The sequence below is a fragment of the Astatotilapia calliptera genome, chromosome 20, assembly GCF_964374335.1.
Source record: "Astatotilapia calliptera chromosome 20, fAstCal68.1, whole genome shotgun sequence".
In the NCBI taxonomy this organism is placed as follows: Eukaryota; Metazoa; Chordata; class Actinopteri; order Cichliformes; family Cichlidae; genus Astatotilapia; species Astatotilapia calliptera.
The window spans coordinates 18,338,905-18,357,778 of NC_137441.1; the positions used below are offsets into that span (position 1 = coordinate 18,338,905).

Consider the following 18,874-nt stretch of genomic DNA (forward strand, 5'->3'; position numbering starts at 1 on the left):
GGATATATATTTTAGTTCTGCTGAGCCAAATAAGACAGGTCAGGGTGAAGAAGTGACAGCCAAAGAAAAGCTTACCACAAGCAGCTTTATGGTTTCATGGACAAAAGAATTTCTGTGGCTGCAATATGACGAGCTATATAACCAGGGGTGCACATAAGTGGTCCGCAGGTGCGCATTCGCTGTCAAAAAAAAAAAAAAAACGCGCACAAGATATGAACTTGCAACGCGTGTTTGCATACATAAGATTTTCTGGAGGAGGACAGACATTTGTTTAAAACTCTTAAAGATGTCGAAGAAGCTCCTTTAAGCAATTACTTTGGTGTTCCTCTACCTCCAAAGAAATGTCAGAAGGAGTCCGAACCACAAAAGAAGCACGTATTCTCGGAAAAGTGGTTGCAGGAGGTGAGCTTGCTTCAAACAAATGATGAACGCACAGAGATGTGGTGTGGAATGTGCCGTGAAAATCCCACTCTAGCGGACAAAAACAGTGCTTTTTATATGGACGCAAACGCGCGTTGCAACTCCTTATCTGGTGCGCGTCTTTTATTTTGACAGCGAATGCGCACATGCGGACCACTTATGTGCACCCGTGTAAATAACATAATGTTCTGCCGGGTGTGTTGTTGGTTTTCTCTCGATTTCTGAGTCGACAAGCGCCTTTGTTACTGGGACCAGTCATTTTAAGAAAGGCCCCCATTAGAACCCATGAGAAATGCAAGAAATGCATTATTGCTCAGTCTGCAATATCTTTCCCAGAACAAACACCAATTGCAAATAACATACTAAAAATAAACCTGAAAAATCTGTTTAGAACAGCGTACTATGTTGCAAAGAGTGAACTACCACTGGCAAAATTTAGCAGTCTTTGCAAACTTCAAAAAGCAAATGGCCTAGATCTTGGTTCCACTTGTCTCTTACCCGTGACTTCAGTGGAAATTTCAAATTCAGGATCTGGCACAGACTGATTCATGTCCTACACAGTTCTTACAAGTTCATAGAAATTTCTGTTCAATTAGAACCAAGTATTTGAGTTGATGATTGTAATTTTTATACAATGTTGTAATTTGTTTTTCAACAATTTTTTGATTAATGTTTTGTTTCCTTTACAATATTATACTTTAATGTATAATATTGTAAAGGAAACAAAACATCAATCAAAAAATTGCTCTCTTTTTTATTCGGGCTACTTACATTTATTTTGGGCTACCAAAAACTGAAGAGTCCCTGCCCGAAGGGCTACCAGGAATTTTGAAATTTTGAGAACCCTGCAGGGTGTACCCCGCCTCTCGCTGGGATAGGCTCCAGCGCCCCCCGCGACCCTGAAAAGGATAAGCGGAAGCGAATTGATGGATAGATGGATGGAAAAAAGCACTATGCTGCTAAAAAATGGTTAATGTGTATGGCGGGGCGTGGCCTGCAATGCCTCTGCAGAAGAGGTGGACGCACCTGAGTATCATCCGCAATGACGCCTTGCCACCTTAAAGTCTGTGCTCTCTCTGCTGTTGTGTTATGTGTCGGGCTCTGTGCTGGAAAGCTAAAGCCAGCTGCATGTGTACAGCAACCGTGTGTGAAAAGTGGTCAATAAAGAGATGCTAAAAAGCATGTTCATGCAAACATTGTTGGGTCTGCCGTGGTATGTTTACAATGGGGCTTTTGCTCCTGAACCTCTGCGCACAGCGTCTGCAAATCGGGGCTGTATGAAGTCACTTTCATCTTTACGCAAGACTGTAAGCTGTCATCTGTGAGGCGCGAGCGGTTTTTGTTTTTAACGTAGTGGGGAATAGCTGCTCAAATACGTATGTGGATCCGAAGTCCGAATTTAGGCATACTGGCAGGCCTCGTCAGAAGTAAATGCAAATAAATCTGCCCAGGCATCATTAAATGTTCTATTTTCTTCAGATATTTTTCTTTTCTTACATTTCTCCATACTTGGCCTACCTGGGGTTGAAAGTCCCGAGTCACACTCGCGGAAGCCGGGAGTGTGACTCTTATTTTGAGCAACGAAAAATAATAAAATATCATTTTATATTTTTTCAAGATCACCATGGTAAATGGCCTGTATTTGTATAGCGCTTTACTTAGTCCCTAAGGACCCCAAAGCGCTTTACACTACATTCAGTCATCCACCCACACATTGGTGATGGCAAGCTACATTGTAGCCGCAGCTGCCCTGGGGCGCACTGACAGAGGCGAGACACTGCCGGACACTGGCGCCACCAGGCCCTCTGACCACTACCAGTAGGCAACGGGTGAAGTGTCTTGCCCAAGAACACAACAACCGAGACTGTCCAGGTCGGGGCTCGAACTGGCAACCTTCCGATTACAAGACGAACTGCAAACTCTATACACAGTATAAAGACTAAAGAGCCGCAGGTTGCCGACCCCTGGTCTAAGCAATTCTTTACGAGCAGCTTTTTGTCATTTCTTTAGACTTTCCTGTTTTGGGTTTTTCACCTGTAAGACACGTGTGGGTCCATCTGGCAGCACCTGGACCGACAGAACCCCAGAACCCGGCCTCATCTTCTGGTTGATGAACTGCTGCTCAAGACTAGGCTCCAGAAGTCCAGAATCTGGTCCCAGAACCACCTCTGCTCCATCATACAGACCCGCAACCCCACCTTTCACCTGGAGAGTACCAGTCACCGAATAGTGTAAAACTGAAGAAAGTCATGAAAGGAAAAACACAAGCACAATAATAAGCTAAGCTGGTGGTGCACCTACCTGTACTACCAGTCGAGGCAGGCCACAGGTCAGCATGCCTGAGCTGAAGTACCATGTCTGGGTGGTGCTGCGTCGTGAGTCTGGCCTCCTCAGCATTAGTGGCTCAAAACTGGGAGAGGTAAAGAAATACCTCTTACACCCAGAGTTCATCTCAGCTTACGGTCTGGGGTCATTAAATTACTGAAAATTACTCCTGAGAGAGAATTCTTAAACTGCAGAGAACAAACCTGTTGTCACTAACAGCTGCAAGTCCAGCGATGTCCAGTACAAGAGAGGAGTCCAGTGGGCGTGGCTGAGCTGGTTTGCTCTGTGGTGGAGATGAACCTTCATGACAAAGCATGCCAGTCCCAGTCATCCTCCACAGCTGGGAACGCTTTCCTGGTTCCTGCACAATATTCCATGTAAACAGAATGATTAGAATTTTCTATAATTTTCCTTTTTCCTCTCTCCTCTCTCCTCTCTCTCTGATCAGCCTGACACGTGCATAAAACTTGAGTTGATGGCAAGTTTTGCTGCTGGGTTGCTGCTTATTCACAGTAGTGGAGAGCTAGCCTGCACACAGATGAATGCGTTAACACAATTCCAGGTAGTATTTAAAGTGTGATATTAGCAATGTGACCATTTTTAAAAGAGGGCACCTATGACTGGAGATTCAAGCCATTGCACGGTTGTATAAGGACCGGTCAATCTAAGTCGCTACACTCACCAATAGACAAGTGCTAGTGACTGAAAGAATTAGATCTTGGATGTTAGATGAGCTTTCTCCAAAGGGTGGCTGGCCCTCGTTAAAGCCAGGGGGAGAAGCTTAGCAATTCGGGAGGGGTTCCAAGTAGAGCTGCTACATCTATTGATAGATTTAAATTTATCACAAGCAATGTGATGGAGGAGACTTGTACGTTTTTCTTGAGAGGCCATTAGTCTTATGTTGTGGGAATGTGGATCTACGTCATATTGTAGCTCTTGTCTTTTTCTATTGCATTCATTTTGAGACATTTTGAGTTTATATGGCTGCTAACCTGGCCAGGTCTCCCTTGAAAAAGAGATTTTATCTCAGTGAGACTTTAAGGTTAAATAAAGGTAATAACTAATAAATAAATCAATTACTATCTTAAATGACTTGTAAATCAGTGCATTCTGTTTTACATTTTACAATGTATAACCTAACAAATATACTACCTTCTTCCTCAGGATGACCCTCTGAGTCTTAGTGTCCACATCTAGAACCAGTTCAGCACAGCTCACCAAACACTTCTTCCCAACAAGTCGTCTCTCGACAATCCTGCAGATACAAAATTAACCTTTGAACTTTAAAAAAAAGGAAAACAAAGAAAATGATGTCCTTTTTAATTCCTTCAGCCATACTGTGAGAAAGTGTGCGTGGCTGCGATGTAGATGAAGTTCTCATAGTAGAGTTTGTTGTATTCTCGGAAGAAGTTCATGTCAGCTGTGACCTCAGAAGATCCAGCTCCCTTCACAGTGAGTATGAGGCATGGGGGCAATGTAGGCTCATCACATGCGTAGTCTAGCACTGCGCCTGGCTTCACCTCAGTGTGCAGCTGCATGTCAACTACACCATGCTGCCAGAATCGAATAGGCACCTGCAACAATTAAAACAAAGGAGTTTATTCTAACAATTTACCTCATGCTCCATTTGTCTTTCATTTTTACTGAAGACGTGTAACAGATAATAAAGCCAACCCAGACACTTTTGCATGTGAAGGACACAAAAAGATAAGAAATAACAAATAACCAGACCATAACTGCTATGGATCTCAAAAAAAGATTCTGAATTCCTCTCAGAACAACACCCCCCAAGTTGCAAATTAATAATAAGACCCTTTGTCTCTGGTATACTATCCATTACAGGAGGTAGAGCAGGTCGTTTAACACAAAGCACATCAAAGTATCCTTGGGCAAGTTACTGAACCCTTGGTTTACCTAATGTGTGAGAGTGTGCATGAACGTTAGACAAAAGCACTTGTTGTCCAGTGTTTTGAGTACAGGCGTTGTTTATCTGACTAACACAGTAGCACCTGACAGTTAGGACCAACCTCAGAGGTGTTGTCAATGCGGAAAGGAGGAGGCAGCTGGTCAGTGTCAGTAAAGGAGATCTGGTAGGTGGCTCCCTTGAGGGTGATCTCTGTCCGTAGGAAGAAACAATTCCCCAGTGTGTCCCTTTTTAAAATAAGATACAAATAAAATCAAATAAATACATAAAATATTGTGAAATGTGTTTCTGTTTGTCTGTCTGTAACACCTGCTCCCCAGTATCCTTCTCTGTCTCAATCACCCTCTCATGTCCTCCTTCACTACATTTGTGAATCATCTCTGAGGTTTCCTCCTGCCTGGCAGCTCCATCTTCAAACTCTTTGTCTTATGTATCCACCATCTCTCAGTTGCCCATGTGCAAACCATCTCTCTAACTTGCACTCAGCTCTACACACCACCCTTGTTCTTGAAAATTGATACCAGCGCATTTCTTTCAATTTCCAAGATTGTGTTAAACAATCTGAGTAAAACATCCACTGTCCTTTTTTCCGAGACATCTTCCTACCTGTGCAGGTATTTACACGAACCACTTTTCTACTCTTCATAGCCAAACTCACTTTTTCATTAAAAATCCTCTTCATTATTCACTAACTATTCCCCATCCCTCCTCCCGTAGATGTCTTTCTGAAAGTGCTGTAACTAAGTTTAAGAATATAATCCACCCACTGTTATCATCTTCAATGCCCTGTACCAACACAGAGCAGAGCAGCTACCTGAACACTACTCCAACAGAGGTGGATAGTAATTTTGCATCCTCACTACGTATGACTCTGGATACTGTAACTCCTCTGGAATATAGAGCCTCAAATCAGAAGTACCTGACTCCGTGGTATAATTCTCAAACACATAGCCTAAAGCAGATGACTCATAAGCTTGAGAGGAAATGGCGTGTCACAAATTTAGAAAATCATCATTTAGCCTGGAGAAATAGTGTGTTGCTTTATAAAAATAAATAAATAAACAAAATTAAATTTTAAAAAGCGTCCCCCCGTTAAGCTACAACATCTTTCTATTCTTCACTGATTGAAGAAAATAAGAACAACCCCAGGTTTCTCTTCAGCACTGTAGCCAGGCTGACAAAAAGTCAGAGCTCTGTTGAGCCAACCATCCCTTTAACGTTAACTAGTAATGACTTCATGAACTTCTTCACAAATAAAATGTTAACCATTAGAGAAAAAATTACTCATAATCATCTCACAGATGTAATATTATCTACAGCTACTTTTAGTACCATTGATATTAATTTAGACTCTTTTCTCCAATTGATCTTTCTGAGTTAGCATCAGTAATTACTTCCTCCAAACCATCAATGTGTCTTTTAGACCCCACAAAACTACTACTTCCTACAAAACTGCTAAAAGATGTCCTGCCATTAATTAACCATGGGTTCCTCAGTTTCAGCCAATGTGGCAACTTGTACATGGAAGAATGGAAAAACAGGGCTTTGTTATCCTACCCTGGTCATTGTCATTGTCTCAGGTATGTGGATGACACCTGGGTGAAAATCAGATCTCAAGATTTAAGAGATTTTATCCATAAAATATTCTCTCAGATTATTAGAGAAACAAAATTCATGAGAATTTTTTTTAAAGCCAGTAACAAGATTGCTTTCAATGCAACATTCGATACCCCTCATCAAGTGACAGATGGAGCTGTTTATCATGAATTTGTCTGCCATGACCTGACCTAATCAAGTCATAGCAGACACAGATGAGAGAGGGACATGGAAATCAAATAATCCAGACTACACATATGCATAGCAATTCCACAGTAGTATATCATTCCAGCTTTTGAATTTTTTGTTTAGAGGCCACGCTACACATAAATAGAAATGGCACATTCTTTAAATAACTGCATGTGAATTTCATCAAGCTGGCTGCTGAGTGGGGAAACGTGCTCCTAGAGGGACTTTGGCATCACGGAAAGACAACATGGACATTTGCTAAAAGATTAATGTGTCTTCATACAGTAGGTAGCTCACCTCATATTTACATGAAAAGACTTGGGTTTGTTAACCTCAAAACCTCCTGACCATGTGCAATTGGGGATGTCCATGAAGCGCACACATAGCAGTTGGTCATAATCATTTCGTGGCCAGTGAAAGACAACGCTGGAGCCTGGCAGGGTGGAGATGTAACCATCCGGGTTGGCCGTACCCTAGGACACACATGAATATTTGTTGTTATGGGAATACTGGTTCCCTGGAATCACTTTATTACTTTATTTATCTTTAATTATTTACTTAGTTACCAACCAGCAAAGCAAAAAGAAGCACTGTTTTAGTCTTTGGGCCTGAAAAGTAAAAGTCCAGAGTGACAGGGATGTCAAGGCTGAACCTGGTTGGTTTGTTTGTTTGGTTTGTTTATGTAGGGACAGGATATGGACAGTTTTTTTTCCTGTTTGCGTATCGTATCTTTGCAGGTCAGAGTAAAGAAGTAGACAGGGAATGATAGAGAGGAGTATGAAACAAAGATCACTCTAAGCTGCCACTACTCTAAAACACCTGTGCAAAATAAATAAAAAATAAAATAAGTATTATCCAGAGTTTCTTTCACCTTTCCTCTTGCAAATTCTCTCTGAGCAAAGGCCAGTTTGTGTGTAGATCGGTTGTCCAGCAGGTAGCGTGGGGCAAAGGTTACGATGTGTGTGTCTCTATAGCGTCCTTTTCCTTTGCGCACACTGATACCTGTGTTAGTGAGACAGGGAACAGTTAATGAACTGACATTATATTTTGGGGTAGTGAGAAGAGAGTGCTGTAACAGGCGACATTTAGGAACAGGAGAAAGATCCTTGTTGCACAGAACTATAGAATCAGGGCAAAAGGCCACTATTTACAAGGCACAAAATAACTCAAAACTGATCAAAAAAATGAGGGAGAATACTAAGAAAATAATTAGAGAAAAAATATTAACTCATCTAAAATGTAACCATGAATTTGTTGCATCAGTACTGACAGCAAATCATCCAGAGAGGTCACGAACACACTATGATAAAATCTGCCGGACATCATTCAATCATTCAGCTCACACCGATTGTGAATAGACCAACTTGCCTATGTTGTAAATGAGGCCAGGCCTGTTTCCATGTTGGATCACTTTGACTGCTCTGACTCCACTTCCTCCATCCAGGGAGAAGCCTTGACACCAGCCAGGAATTCCATCTGGATGGATCCCTTTACCAATCCGCATTGTACACCTGGGATCATTATAGATGGGGAAATAAATAGAAAGTAAGGATGAAGGAATCAAATTCTATACCTGCTGGGTAGAACTTGAGGCTTACTGTGGAATCCCTGTTGTTTATGGCACACACTTACATGGCAGGCTGTTCCTTGTCGGTGTAGCAGAAGAGTAACGGGCTGAGGCTACGGGCCAGCTCGTGCTCCTCAAACTGGCCTGCTGCATCAGTCTTGGTATTGTCCTGACGGAAAATTAATGGCAGACCTGAGGGATAAAACCGGCTTTAGAGAACAGAAGCTTCCGGGAAAATGTTTGCTTTTAATAATCAGAGTAACTATTGCGTTCAGAAAACATTACCAGTCTTGTTGATAAGCCAGTAGGGGGCAGAAATCAAGATTTTTAATGCTCCTTGTGCTCGTAAAATGATGCGAATGGTGAGACAAAGAAGACGTTTGTTGGTGTCATACAGCCGCATGCGCACTACATAGTTCTGAGTTCCCGGAGGAATCAGCAGCTCTTTACACACAGGGAAGTTCTCCAGCAGGACTCCTAAAGAACGATGCACATCATCAACATGGAGACTGAGAATACAAGTTTATGACATAAACACCAGCTGATGTTTGGCTAATGCTCACCCAGCTCCATGTTCTGTGAGGTGTCAGCAGCATGGAGCACAGCCTCTTTTCCCGGCTTCAATGAGCCTTTAATGGACATTCCTTTAATGTAGTAGCTGATGTCACAGGGCAGCAAATTGGCCAGCACCATGGTAGGCAGAAGGTAGATCGTGTGCCCTGGCTGTCGATAGATTTGCTTTGTACTGCCAGAAACGTATTTGTTGGCAGGCTGCTGGTCTGGGTAGTTCTCCTTTTTTATGACCACGCAAAACCTGCAAGACAGGAAGAAACATTAAGAATGGTATTGAGCGCAGGCGAGACAAGAAGAAAGAGCAAAAACATCTGACCAGATCTACCTGAAGTTGAGCTTGAGGCTGTCATCAAAGTCTGCTGACTGACACTCCCTCTTACTGCTGCTGATCTCTCCAGGCCGCTCCACCGTGGTCCAGTGGATAGGAACCTTACAGAAGAACAAGCCCAGGCCTTTAGGCCGAGACTGCAGCCGCCAGGAGGTCAAGTGGAGGGGGACTGCCAAGGCCTGGCCAGGCAGGATTGGAGGCAACACTACTGGTTCTGTCAAAACACACACGCACACACAAATAGAAGGATTTGACAGAAGACAAGAAAATAACATAGAATAACCCAAACTACATACAATAAAACATAATTAAAAATAGGATAAATCAGTGGTTGATTGGATAGTTGATAAAATAAATGACCCTACAGTAGATGGGAAATTGAGCAGCGTCTTACTGTCAGGCGCGGAGGGGCTATCCAGTCTGACCTCCATAGGAACATCCAGTTGGTTCTTGACCATGAGGGCAGAGCGGACTGTGACCACCTTCCTGGCACTGCCCTCCATTGTGATGGAGAAGACCACTCTCACAGGAGGCAGGGCAGAGAACTGAGGAGCCATTAAGTATGAGGTGTATTATTAGCAACAGTCACGTCAAAGTCGTCCATCTCTTCACACTCAGAGTCTCTTAACTTCTGAGAACAGCTTAGAACCTTTGTAATTACTTTGACAAATGCAGCGAAGTTTGTCTTCAGCTTCTTTGTCCTTTTAACTCCAATGAACTTCATTTTTTTTTTATTTGTAGTATTAGATCATAATCAACAATATACAAGGTACATTATACTAGATCATCCTTTGTCATGTATTATACTGGGCTGCTATTTGTTGCCAGTCATTTGAAAACTGTGAAAAACCTGACTAGACTAAAGACTGACAGAGCTGTTCACAGTCTGATTTCCTGCTGCGTAACAAGCATTACGCTGTTACTGTAGCTTTAGAGTCTCTTCAAAATGCTTGCCTTCTCTGCTGTTCACTAATCTGGAAACAAGATGTGGCATACTTACGTAAACGTGTGGGTGGATAATGTTGGTCCTGCTGATAGGGCTGCCGACCTGTGGGAAAGTAAAGGAGCAAAAAATATTTAAGATGAGAAAAAAAGGAACAACAAAAAAACATCCAACCCTAGAAGGCAGAAAACCTTAGCATTACTAATATGAATTCTGTTTTTGAGTTGCGCTCACAGTGTTGGAAGAGCTGCTCCTGTCTGGAGCTGCATAACGAAAGAAAATGCCCACTTTGTCCACAGACACCGGCTTCACTTGCTCCCATCCACATACACGAACCAGCAGCTGGTGCAGTTTCAGCTCATGAGTGTGTCTGTATTGAAAAAGGCAGTGATACACAGTAAGGGTGCGTAGCTCTATAGAGATGAACCATCTAAAAATATGAGCTGCATCGTGTTGGAGCTCATTTACCTCAACCAAATTGCTATTCACCCTGTTAATGTACTGATAATTTTCTTTTGATTAAAAAGGCAAATGTGAAATGCTTTACACTAACCAAATATCATTCAGATTCTTCTTGCATATCATCATTTGAGCAAAGTAGACAGCTTCTTAACAACATCTTAATTTCAGACAGCTGCTTATTAATAGCACAGTTAAGCTGCTGTGTTATCACAAATAATCAAACCGGGAGGAATAAAGATTAAGACAGTCAACAGAGTCACTGGATGCAACGTGAAGCCGAGCAGTACCGATGACGGAGTTTCTCATGGGCTTCAAACTCAAAGGGAATCTCCTCCCCAGGCAGCACCTCTCTCCACTGGCTCACATTGTGGCTGTCATCAGATCCTGAACTGTGGACATCAGAAATGGAGTCTGCACTACTGCTGTGGGAGAGTGCTACCCTGTGGGAAACATGTAAAGAGCTTCAGGTACTTGTCTATTCTTTGTGGCTGAGGCAATTCTTTGCTGTGTAAATTCATGCGTCATTAGATACAAATTAAACCCAAACGGAGAAAGTTGTGGTGTTAGCAAACTGATGCACTCAGCATTAACAGAACTGTCAGAGTACAGTCAGTGTTCACTTGTTGGCAGTTCATTTCTATGAAACATGGTGTTTCTGCAGATTGTATGCATTAAGATCGTTATGGTTACACCTACCTGGTGGGTGTTGTAGTCATAGTGGCAAACCACATAGTACATCCAGTATGGTTGCGTAGAGCATAGGGGACAAAGGGCTGCCTCTTCTTAGACAACTTGACATCTGACAGAAACAGAATTAAAAACAGAGTTTGTGTATATACATATACACAGACAGATAGAAAGATAGATATTCAGATGGGTTACTGGAACAAGAAGGTCTAAGTGGATGACGGATGAGAATAGGGAGCAGAAAGGATAACAATAAAATTAAATATATATAAATAAAACACATAGAACTAATAATGGTTCATCCTAATACCAACTGCAGTATTATTTTGAATCCCTCAGTAATGTTTGTAGCGCTGCTGAGCAGATAGAGCTAGACTTAAATGGGTTTATTTTTTGGTTAAGAACTCTAAATGCAGACATTTAGACACATTTTTTCCATTCCAAGTCATTTCTATTTTTTTGTATGCATGTTGTTTGTATGGTTGAGTACTATAACAGTATTAACAATTAATGATCAACGGCCAAAAGGAGTGATGTGTGCAAGCAAGAGAGTTTTACATCCAGAACAGGTTTTAGCAGTTCATCCACAACCAGAGACTGAAATGCACCAAGTATTGCATTTCACTTGGTATCAAAAAACTTAACAATACTCACTTAGAAGCTGGAAACATCACATTTTTTATTTAAAAGCTTTAGGTAACAGACATGAGGAGAAATGAGAGTGAGAGAGAATGAACAGATGGAGCGGCTCTGCTGTAAGTCGGCTTCTTGGTTATTCTTGTCTGTAGTTTGGCATTTTTAATACTGATATCAGACATAATTTATAGAGTACGATCATTTTGGTGCTAGTCAGAATCTGACTGAGCCTAGTATAATAAGGGAACACACAACAAACTGTGATGCGGTGATAAGAAGATTCAAACCCATCGGCCAGCTTTGCAAAATTTGCATGTTCTGTGTTGTTTGGTTACGACAGCTTTTCCCCACAGTCCAAAGACACTGTGTTGGGTTAACTGGTGACTCTGAATTGCCTGCAGGTGCGAATGTGATTCTGCCTGTCAGTGTTAGCTCTGTAATAGACCGGGGACCTGTCCAAGGTGCACCCTGCCTCTTGCCCTATGACTGGGATAGGCTCAAGTAGTTAAGAAAACGAATGGACAGATCAATGGATGAAGTGAGGCTATCCAACAGAAGTCATTTTGTTCTCACTTCTAAACAACTTGTGGCAATTTTGAGCAAAAACAGTTTGGGTTTAGTAGCTAAAATAGATTCCCAGCACGAAGCAGGTGCCAGTGAAATCATGGCGATGCTGACATCAGGTCAGCTACAATTCAGCTTCACAGGTTTAGTACAAGTACTAACGCGAATTACAAGTACTGAAATAAAGAGACTACTCAGAAGAACAAAAGGTCTGCAGAGCTTAGGAAAAAGCTGGCTTTGTGTACCAGTGGAAACACATGGGGTATGTGGTTCCTAAAAGAGACAGGCATGCAAAACAAGAACCTCACCAGCACTCCAATAGTTAAAAAAAAATCCCTAACTGTGGTACTGATGCTACTGAGGAAGCTGAGTGGGTGGCTTAATCTGAACTGTACCTCTGGAATGAATCTGCTGCTCGAGGCAAGTCAAGCTGGCTGTGCTCCTAGTTCTAAGGTGAGCAAGAGGCGCACCTGATAGTAGAGACAGATAGTTGAAACAGAGACACATGCAGAGGGAACACACAAGAGGGTTAGTGTTATCCTTCAAACAAGAACACCAGCAATGCACTGAAAATCATCTCTCGACCAACACCCAGCTTCTAAACTAGGATAACAGGCGGGCTTCTGTTTTCTTACCCTGGCAACAATCTTACATAGTACTGTCTGAGCTGACAATACAAATAAAAACGGTTCAAAGAACACAATGTAACTGTTCATTCAGCTTTACAAAGTTACAAGACTGGAGATGTCATGCAGCTTGTCGTGCAGTGTTAGCATTGTACTGATAATGACACCTGAGTGCTGATGACACCTGAAACGGCCACTTTACCATTCAGGTGATTTTCAGGCGATTTCAGGTTTTTGGATTTTCTCTTTTACGCATTAAAAAAAAAAAGCTCTAGAGTCCATTAGGTGTTACCGATTTGCTGTAACTTACTTTGCCCAAAGCTGGGTGGATCAACTGAAGAGCCTATCCAGGGCATAGGGGGCGACGTCTGGGGGGGCTGGTCCTCCTCATTACAGTAGTCAGCTATCCAGGAGCTCTTGGTGGTGGTGTATTGTTCTGAAAAGGCCAGACATACACATGAGCCACAGGTCTGCCATGTGGGACAATTTTAACAATGTAACTGGAAACACTGTGTGAAAGTCCCTCCTTACTTACCCAGCAGGACAGACGTGATGTTGATGTCCAGTCTCTGCTTGGCTCGAATCCCCATCTTAAGACGTGGAGGATGGAGACGACCGGCGGCCTGCTGCTGCCACGAAAGGATGCAGGGCCAGGGCTCAATAAAGGGCTCCCAGCCTGGCACGCAGACAGAGATCAACTTAGCAAAACACTGTGCAGTATGCAGTATCATGGTAGTATTAATTTCTTATTATTTTTTAGAGCTAAATACTGCCTGAACTGAAGCTCCTATTTCTGCTTATCTAGCATTATGTCAAAGTTTATAGCAACTCTTGGCTCTCTATATTCTTCTGTTATACCTTTCTACTATAAGGTTGGACTGTCTGTGGAAGTCGCTTCTCTCATCTCGGGAACAATGTTAAAGTCAAGCCCTTGCTCCTCGATAAATGGATGATTGGGTGAATGAATGTTTTTCTCTCATTTACACAATATAATTCACAAATCCTGGTTTTGCATTCAGAGCATTCTGTTGTCAGTAACGTGCCCATTTTAAAGAGCTGCTTAAAACAAGCAGCCAGAAGGAATCTGAGTTTCTCAGATCAGAGAGGAGGATGAGCTTTGATGGTTGTAGCTCTATACCTTTAGAACTCCACCCTAATGGACTCTTGGGTCCTCCACTAGGCCTCAGTCCCCCCCTGTGAGCAAAGTGTGCAGTGACAAGAGAAGAGGCCTGGCCTGCCTACAGGGGCTGCACTTGACATGACTCACTTTGTTGATCGTGGTGCACATGATTCTGTTATACAAACCTGCTGACAACATGAAAATGAAGAGCCGTTGTTTTTCTAATGGCTGTAAAATAAGTAAACACGAGTTTCACACTAGGGCTGCCACGATTAGTCGACTAGTCACGATTATGTCGATTATCAAAATCGTCGACGACTGATTTAATAGTCGACGCGTCGTTTGAAGCTTTGTAAGGTCACAAAAGACGCAGGAATAAGTAGTGGGATTTAAGAGCGTAATAACGGACTGAAACAGAAGATGGCAGCACTGCATGTACAAGGATGCCAGCTGCCGTTAAACCCCGAAGAAGAAGAAGCAGCTCTGTCCCAGAATTCATAGCGCAGCCCAGCTCAGTTTCCAACAATGGTGGCAGCTAGTTAGTTTTAATATTACTCTTATTATACTTTCTGGGTCACAAAATAAACGTTTAACATATTTTCAGGCGAGAATGTAACTGTATAAACCTCAAGTATCTGTTCAGTTTATCAAGACACCACATATTTTCAAAAGCGCTCCGACGTTTTCGGAGACGTCTGTTACCCACTAGCTTGATAGCTAGCTGGCGGCAAGGCTCTGTCTGAGATTGAGAGATAGATTCTCTCAATCTATCTAGAGAGAGATCGATTGAGGTCACCTTGTTCTGAACTCTGTTGTGAAACATCCTAATACATTTTACAATGCCATTAAAACTCTTGTCAAACTCTGAAAATAACAGTCTACTGAGACACTACTTTTGATTAATCTGCATAAACATAAAAACACAGATGTAGGAAACAAAGAATGTTCACCATATTGTGTAAACATGCAGTAAGTAAATCCTATTACCTGACAGCTCTCTGTTGTAGTAGTCTCCAGACAGAGTGAAGCTAGCGTTGCCTTCATGGATGGAACCAATGCGCTGCAGCACGTAAAGTCCTTTAATGACAAAGACTCTGAGATCAGGCTGAGAAACAGGTGGATGCTGTTCATTGGATTTAGTGAAGGTGCTTACCTGTTTCATCTTATGCTTAAGGTCTAAAATTTCTAATACTAAAGTATTTTCTCCAATAACATAAAAGAAGCGCTTTCAATTTTGTTGTCCAACATTATTTGGAACACAAGCAGCCCATGTTAGTGGGCACGAGAACAGTAACTTCTAAGTGAATCTAATAAATGGCTTTGCTCAGCAGCAGTTGCTGAGGTAAGATTAAAATGTGCCACTTGAGCTTAAACTACTGGATGCTGACTAATCAATTTTAAATGTCTTTGGTAACAACCATTATTTAGAGAGACTTACTGGAAAAGGTTAGTTCTGCCAGCGGAATGTCACAGTCCAGGCAGTCATCGATGAAACAGATGCAGATGCTATCAGCCTTCACCTCCACTCCTGACAAAGGAGCCGAGTGGCTGCTGGTCCCAGAGCTAGCCCTGGCTCGATGATGACCTGCTATATTCTCAGCATTCTCCAGCAGCCATGTTGCAGCTTGATCCAGCTGACCTGATGGACAAATAATTGGATTTTTAGGAAGGTTTGCACAGATTGTTAAGCATTTCATCTACTTCCAGTTTTAATAGTCTCACTCACCTTTACAGTGGATCAGGGCTGTTTTGCAGTCCTCCTTCCTGAAACCAAGGTCTTCTAAGTGGGTTAGCTGACCCTCTGAGGGAAACATATTTTAGAGGAATAACAGCATATAATCAGTAATCAGTGCAACTAAAAATACAATCTAAAAAGTCAGGAATGAGGTAATAATGTAAAAAATTATGTGTATACATGCACACTGATCCAAGGAGCTTGAAAAGAAAAGCGTGTGGATTTCTTTAAGTTTCCTTGAATACGTTTCACCTCTCATCAGAGAAGTTTCTTCAGTTCTAATAGCAACTGGTGGAGAGTTCCAGTCTTAACGCCCACTCACATCCTGGGCCATTTGACCTCAGGAAATCACATGATAGGGTGGGGCTAGGTTTCACAGTGGGTTCACCCAAAACCTTGGCTGATTGTGACCCACACAAGTTTTCTCACCTTGGCTTAGTGTGATTAAGCAGAGGATCAATAGGGGCTCCTTGACCCTCTTGGGGGACACTCCCATAGGGCTTAAAATCTGGGACTCTCCTCCATTTGACCTTAGAACTGATGAAGCTTGTCAGATGAAATGTCTTCAAGAAACTTAAATGCATTATGTTGATCTATGAAGACTTAAAAATCTGTACAGCATACCTATAAGGGACTCAGTCTTCTGCCTGAAGATGTCTTTGGGTGCAGGGCTGGCTCCTTTGGTGGGGGGAGCAGTGGTGTCAGAGACATGAGGCAGTGGGGCACTGGCAGTAGGGAGAGACTTGGTGATGGCCAAGAAGAGCTGTATGTCGTTGTAGGACAGACGGATGTCTAGAGCTGGAAACTGAATCTGCCAGAAAATCAGATCCAAAGCTAACTTGGTAATCCATAATGTTACATTCTGTGAAGAAATACTGGGAAATACTCCATATCTGCTTTCAAAGCTCTTTTTAACGTATGTCTTCTAACTTCAACTATTTTATGACAAAACTAAAACCTCAATCGTAGGACAAGTCTTTACCAGCCATGCTCAGCGTCACTGATATTTTTTTCACAAACTTATGTAGTTACTAGTTGAAGCTATCAAACATTAACAAAAATATAAACAATGAATGGAAATGATATGTGAATTAAATTTTATTGATGTTAGGGAAAATGTTCTAAAACACTTCTTCAGTAAAGACTCAGAGAAGAGAAACACACAGAACTTCTTGCTAGCAAGGGCAGCCTCCACTCTAAGAGACTCCAGTGAGAGAACTGCCCCGGTCTTTATTTATACTCCATTGAGCGTATGTGTGTGTGGTGTGTGGTGTGTGTGTGTGTGTGTGTGTGTGTGTGTGTGTGTGTGTGTGTGTGTGTGTGTGTGTGTGTGTGTGTGTGTGTGTGTGTGTGTTGATCAAAGGGTCATATAACATGAAAGCACAAAAGGTACATCCTTGGTCATAAAGAGGGTAGTCTCCCCCACCCTAGATGGCACGGTGAGGAAGTCCAGCAGTTAAAGCACTTAGACTAAAGCAAACATAGCTACGTTAAAACAATAAAACAAGGTACGACCTCTCCCATGCTCCCAGGATGTGGGGGTGAACCAAGCCTGCTAAAAATCACACATCCTGTCACTACCAAATAACTACAAACAGCATCCTACCATAAGCAAACTTATATCACTAAAAGATTATACTGACTACTAAATACAATTTTCCATTGACAATTGACATAGAGGCAGCAAAGGTTGAGTTGAGATTAAGGAAATTGTCCAAAAATACAGTACAGCTAGCTTCATGTGCATTTCGAGTTACCAGCTTTAATCACCAAGTGTCATCATTATTCCAAAGCCATTGTCATTAAAGTTGAATCTTGCCCATTTCTATGCACTAACAGGCAGCCTGGACAACAAGGCTTTCTTAACTCATTCACTGCCATTGACGTCTATAGCCGTCAATGGCAGTGAATGAGTCAATGGGTTTAACTCATTCACTGCCAATGGCTGGCAGTGAATGAGTTAATAATCTTCGGGGCGTCCTGCCAATGTAATGCAATATCTTATCCTATGTCTCTTTTGAAAATATGTTGAACTTGCAAGTAACTCCCAACCTTAGTTTACTGTACATAGGTTGATTGTAAACCTCTAACCTCCAGCAGCGGTGGGATGTCCTCTACATTGAAGGCGTCCAACAGACCTGAACTGCTTTGGTATGTGGGGCTCCCACACAGCTCCAGCTGGATATTGACCGGGTCGATGATGGAGAGTGCAGTTTCCTGCTCGCTGCCCAGCCGACATGAGAACACCTGGTGTCACAAAATTCGTCAGAATCAAAGGAGTTGAAGTTGATAGCAGTTTTCATATGCTAACCTACTCACTCATCCAAGTTACTTCTGCAGTTTCAGCTGAATGCTGGTTTCCTCATTCTTATAAACAGAACATTTGTACAGGGTGGGCCATTTATATGGATAAACCGTAATAACATGGGAATGGTTGGTGATATTAAAGTCCTATTTGTGGCACATTAGTATATGTGAGGGGGCAAACTCCTCAAGATGAGTGGCGACCATGGTGGCTATTTAGAAGTCGGCCATCTTGGATACAACTTTTGCTTTTTCAATAGGAAGAGGGCCATGTGACACATCAAACTTATTGGTAATGTCACAAGAAAAACAATGGTGTGCTTGGTTTCAACGTAACTTTATTCTTTCATGAGTTATTTACAAGTTTCTCTTTGTTCACAGCCATTGACATGTCCAAGAGGAGCGGATCGAAATTGTGTTGATATCTGGTGACCGCAGTAACCGGGTCATTGCAGCAGATTTCAATGGAAGACACCGTACGAGACCACCCATCTCCCATGCTACAGTTAGCAAACTGCTTGCTAAGTTTCGTGAAACTGGTTCAGTGTTGGATTTGCCAAAATGTGGACACAAGAAAATCGGCCCCTCTGGCCAACACCAGTAGGCGGTAGGGTAAAGTGTCTTGCCCAAGGACACAACGACCAGGACAGAGAGCCCGGGGATCGAACCGGCGACCTTCCAGTTACAGATACGCTTCCCACCCCCCTGACCCACGGTCGCCCCACTTCTCCCACTGAAGGCGCTACATCCAGATGAACTTTTTGGTAGAGCCATAATACTAATACCACAATTAGATCATTTAATGAGTTTTAATTTTTAAACATCATCTCTTTGAACTGAATAAAAGAACTGTGATAAATGAGCAGCAGTACAAC

At 42.3% G+C, this 18,874-nt stretch overlaps 1 protein-coding gene across 3 annotated transcripts in view; it reads right to left on the reverse strand.

Annotated features, from left to right (window-relative positions):
- vps13d (vacuolar protein sorting 13 homolog D) overlaps positions 1–18,874 on the reverse strand; it is a 77,583-nt gene that overhangs the window by 18,267 nt on the left and 40,442 nt on the right. For 2 of the 3 annotated variants that reach the window (XM_026154742.2, XM_026154741.2), the window contains exons 33-58: positions 17,787–17,942; positions 16,320–16,506; positions 15,687–15,761; positions 15,399–15,599; positions 14,948–15,037; positions 13,376–13,516; positions 13,151–13,276; positions 12,610–12,684; positions 11,024–11,126; positions 10,615–10,767; positions 10,100–10,235; positions 9,923–9,970; positions 9,317–9,467; positions 8,920–9,136; positions 8,585–8,835; positions 8,307–8,498; positions 8,087–8,213; positions 7,823–7,965; positions 7,326–7,456; positions 6,752–6,927; positions 4,773–4,896; positions 4,084–4,319; positions 3,898–4,000; positions 2,949–3,106; positions 2,722–2,830; positions 2,455–2,625 (exon numbers count right to left, since the gene is read on the reverse strand). In XM_026154742.2, coding sequence (XP_026010527.2) covers positions 2,455–2,625; positions 2,722–2,830; positions 2,949–3,106; positions 3,898–4,000; positions 4,084–4,319; positions 4,773–4,896; positions 6,752–6,927; positions 7,326–7,456; positions 7,823–7,965; positions 8,087–8,213; positions 8,307–8,498; positions 8,585–8,835; positions 8,920–9,136; positions 9,317–9,467; positions 9,923–9,970; positions 10,100–10,235; positions 10,615–10,767; positions 11,024–11,126; positions 12,610–12,684; positions 13,151–13,276; positions 13,376–13,516; positions 14,948–15,037; positions 15,399–15,599; positions 15,687–15,761; positions 16,320–16,506; positions 17,787–17,942 — 3,780 coding nt within the window. The remainder of the gene's footprint in view (positions 1–2,454; positions 2,626–2,721; positions 2,831–2,948; positions 3,107–3,897; positions 4,001–4,083; positions 4,320–4,772; positions 4,897–6,751; positions 6,928–7,325; positions 7,457–7,822; positions 7,966–8,086; positions 8,214–8,306; positions 8,499–8,584; positions 8,836–8,919; positions 9,137–9,316; positions 9,468–9,922; positions 9,971–10,099; positions 10,236–10,614; positions 10,768–11,023; positions 11,127–12,609; positions 12,685–13,150; positions 13,277–13,375; positions 13,517–14,947; positions 15,038–15,398; positions 15,600–15,686; positions 15,762–16,319; positions 16,507–17,786; positions 17,943–18,874) is intronic. The other variant, XM_026154743.2, reaches the window with a different exon arrangement.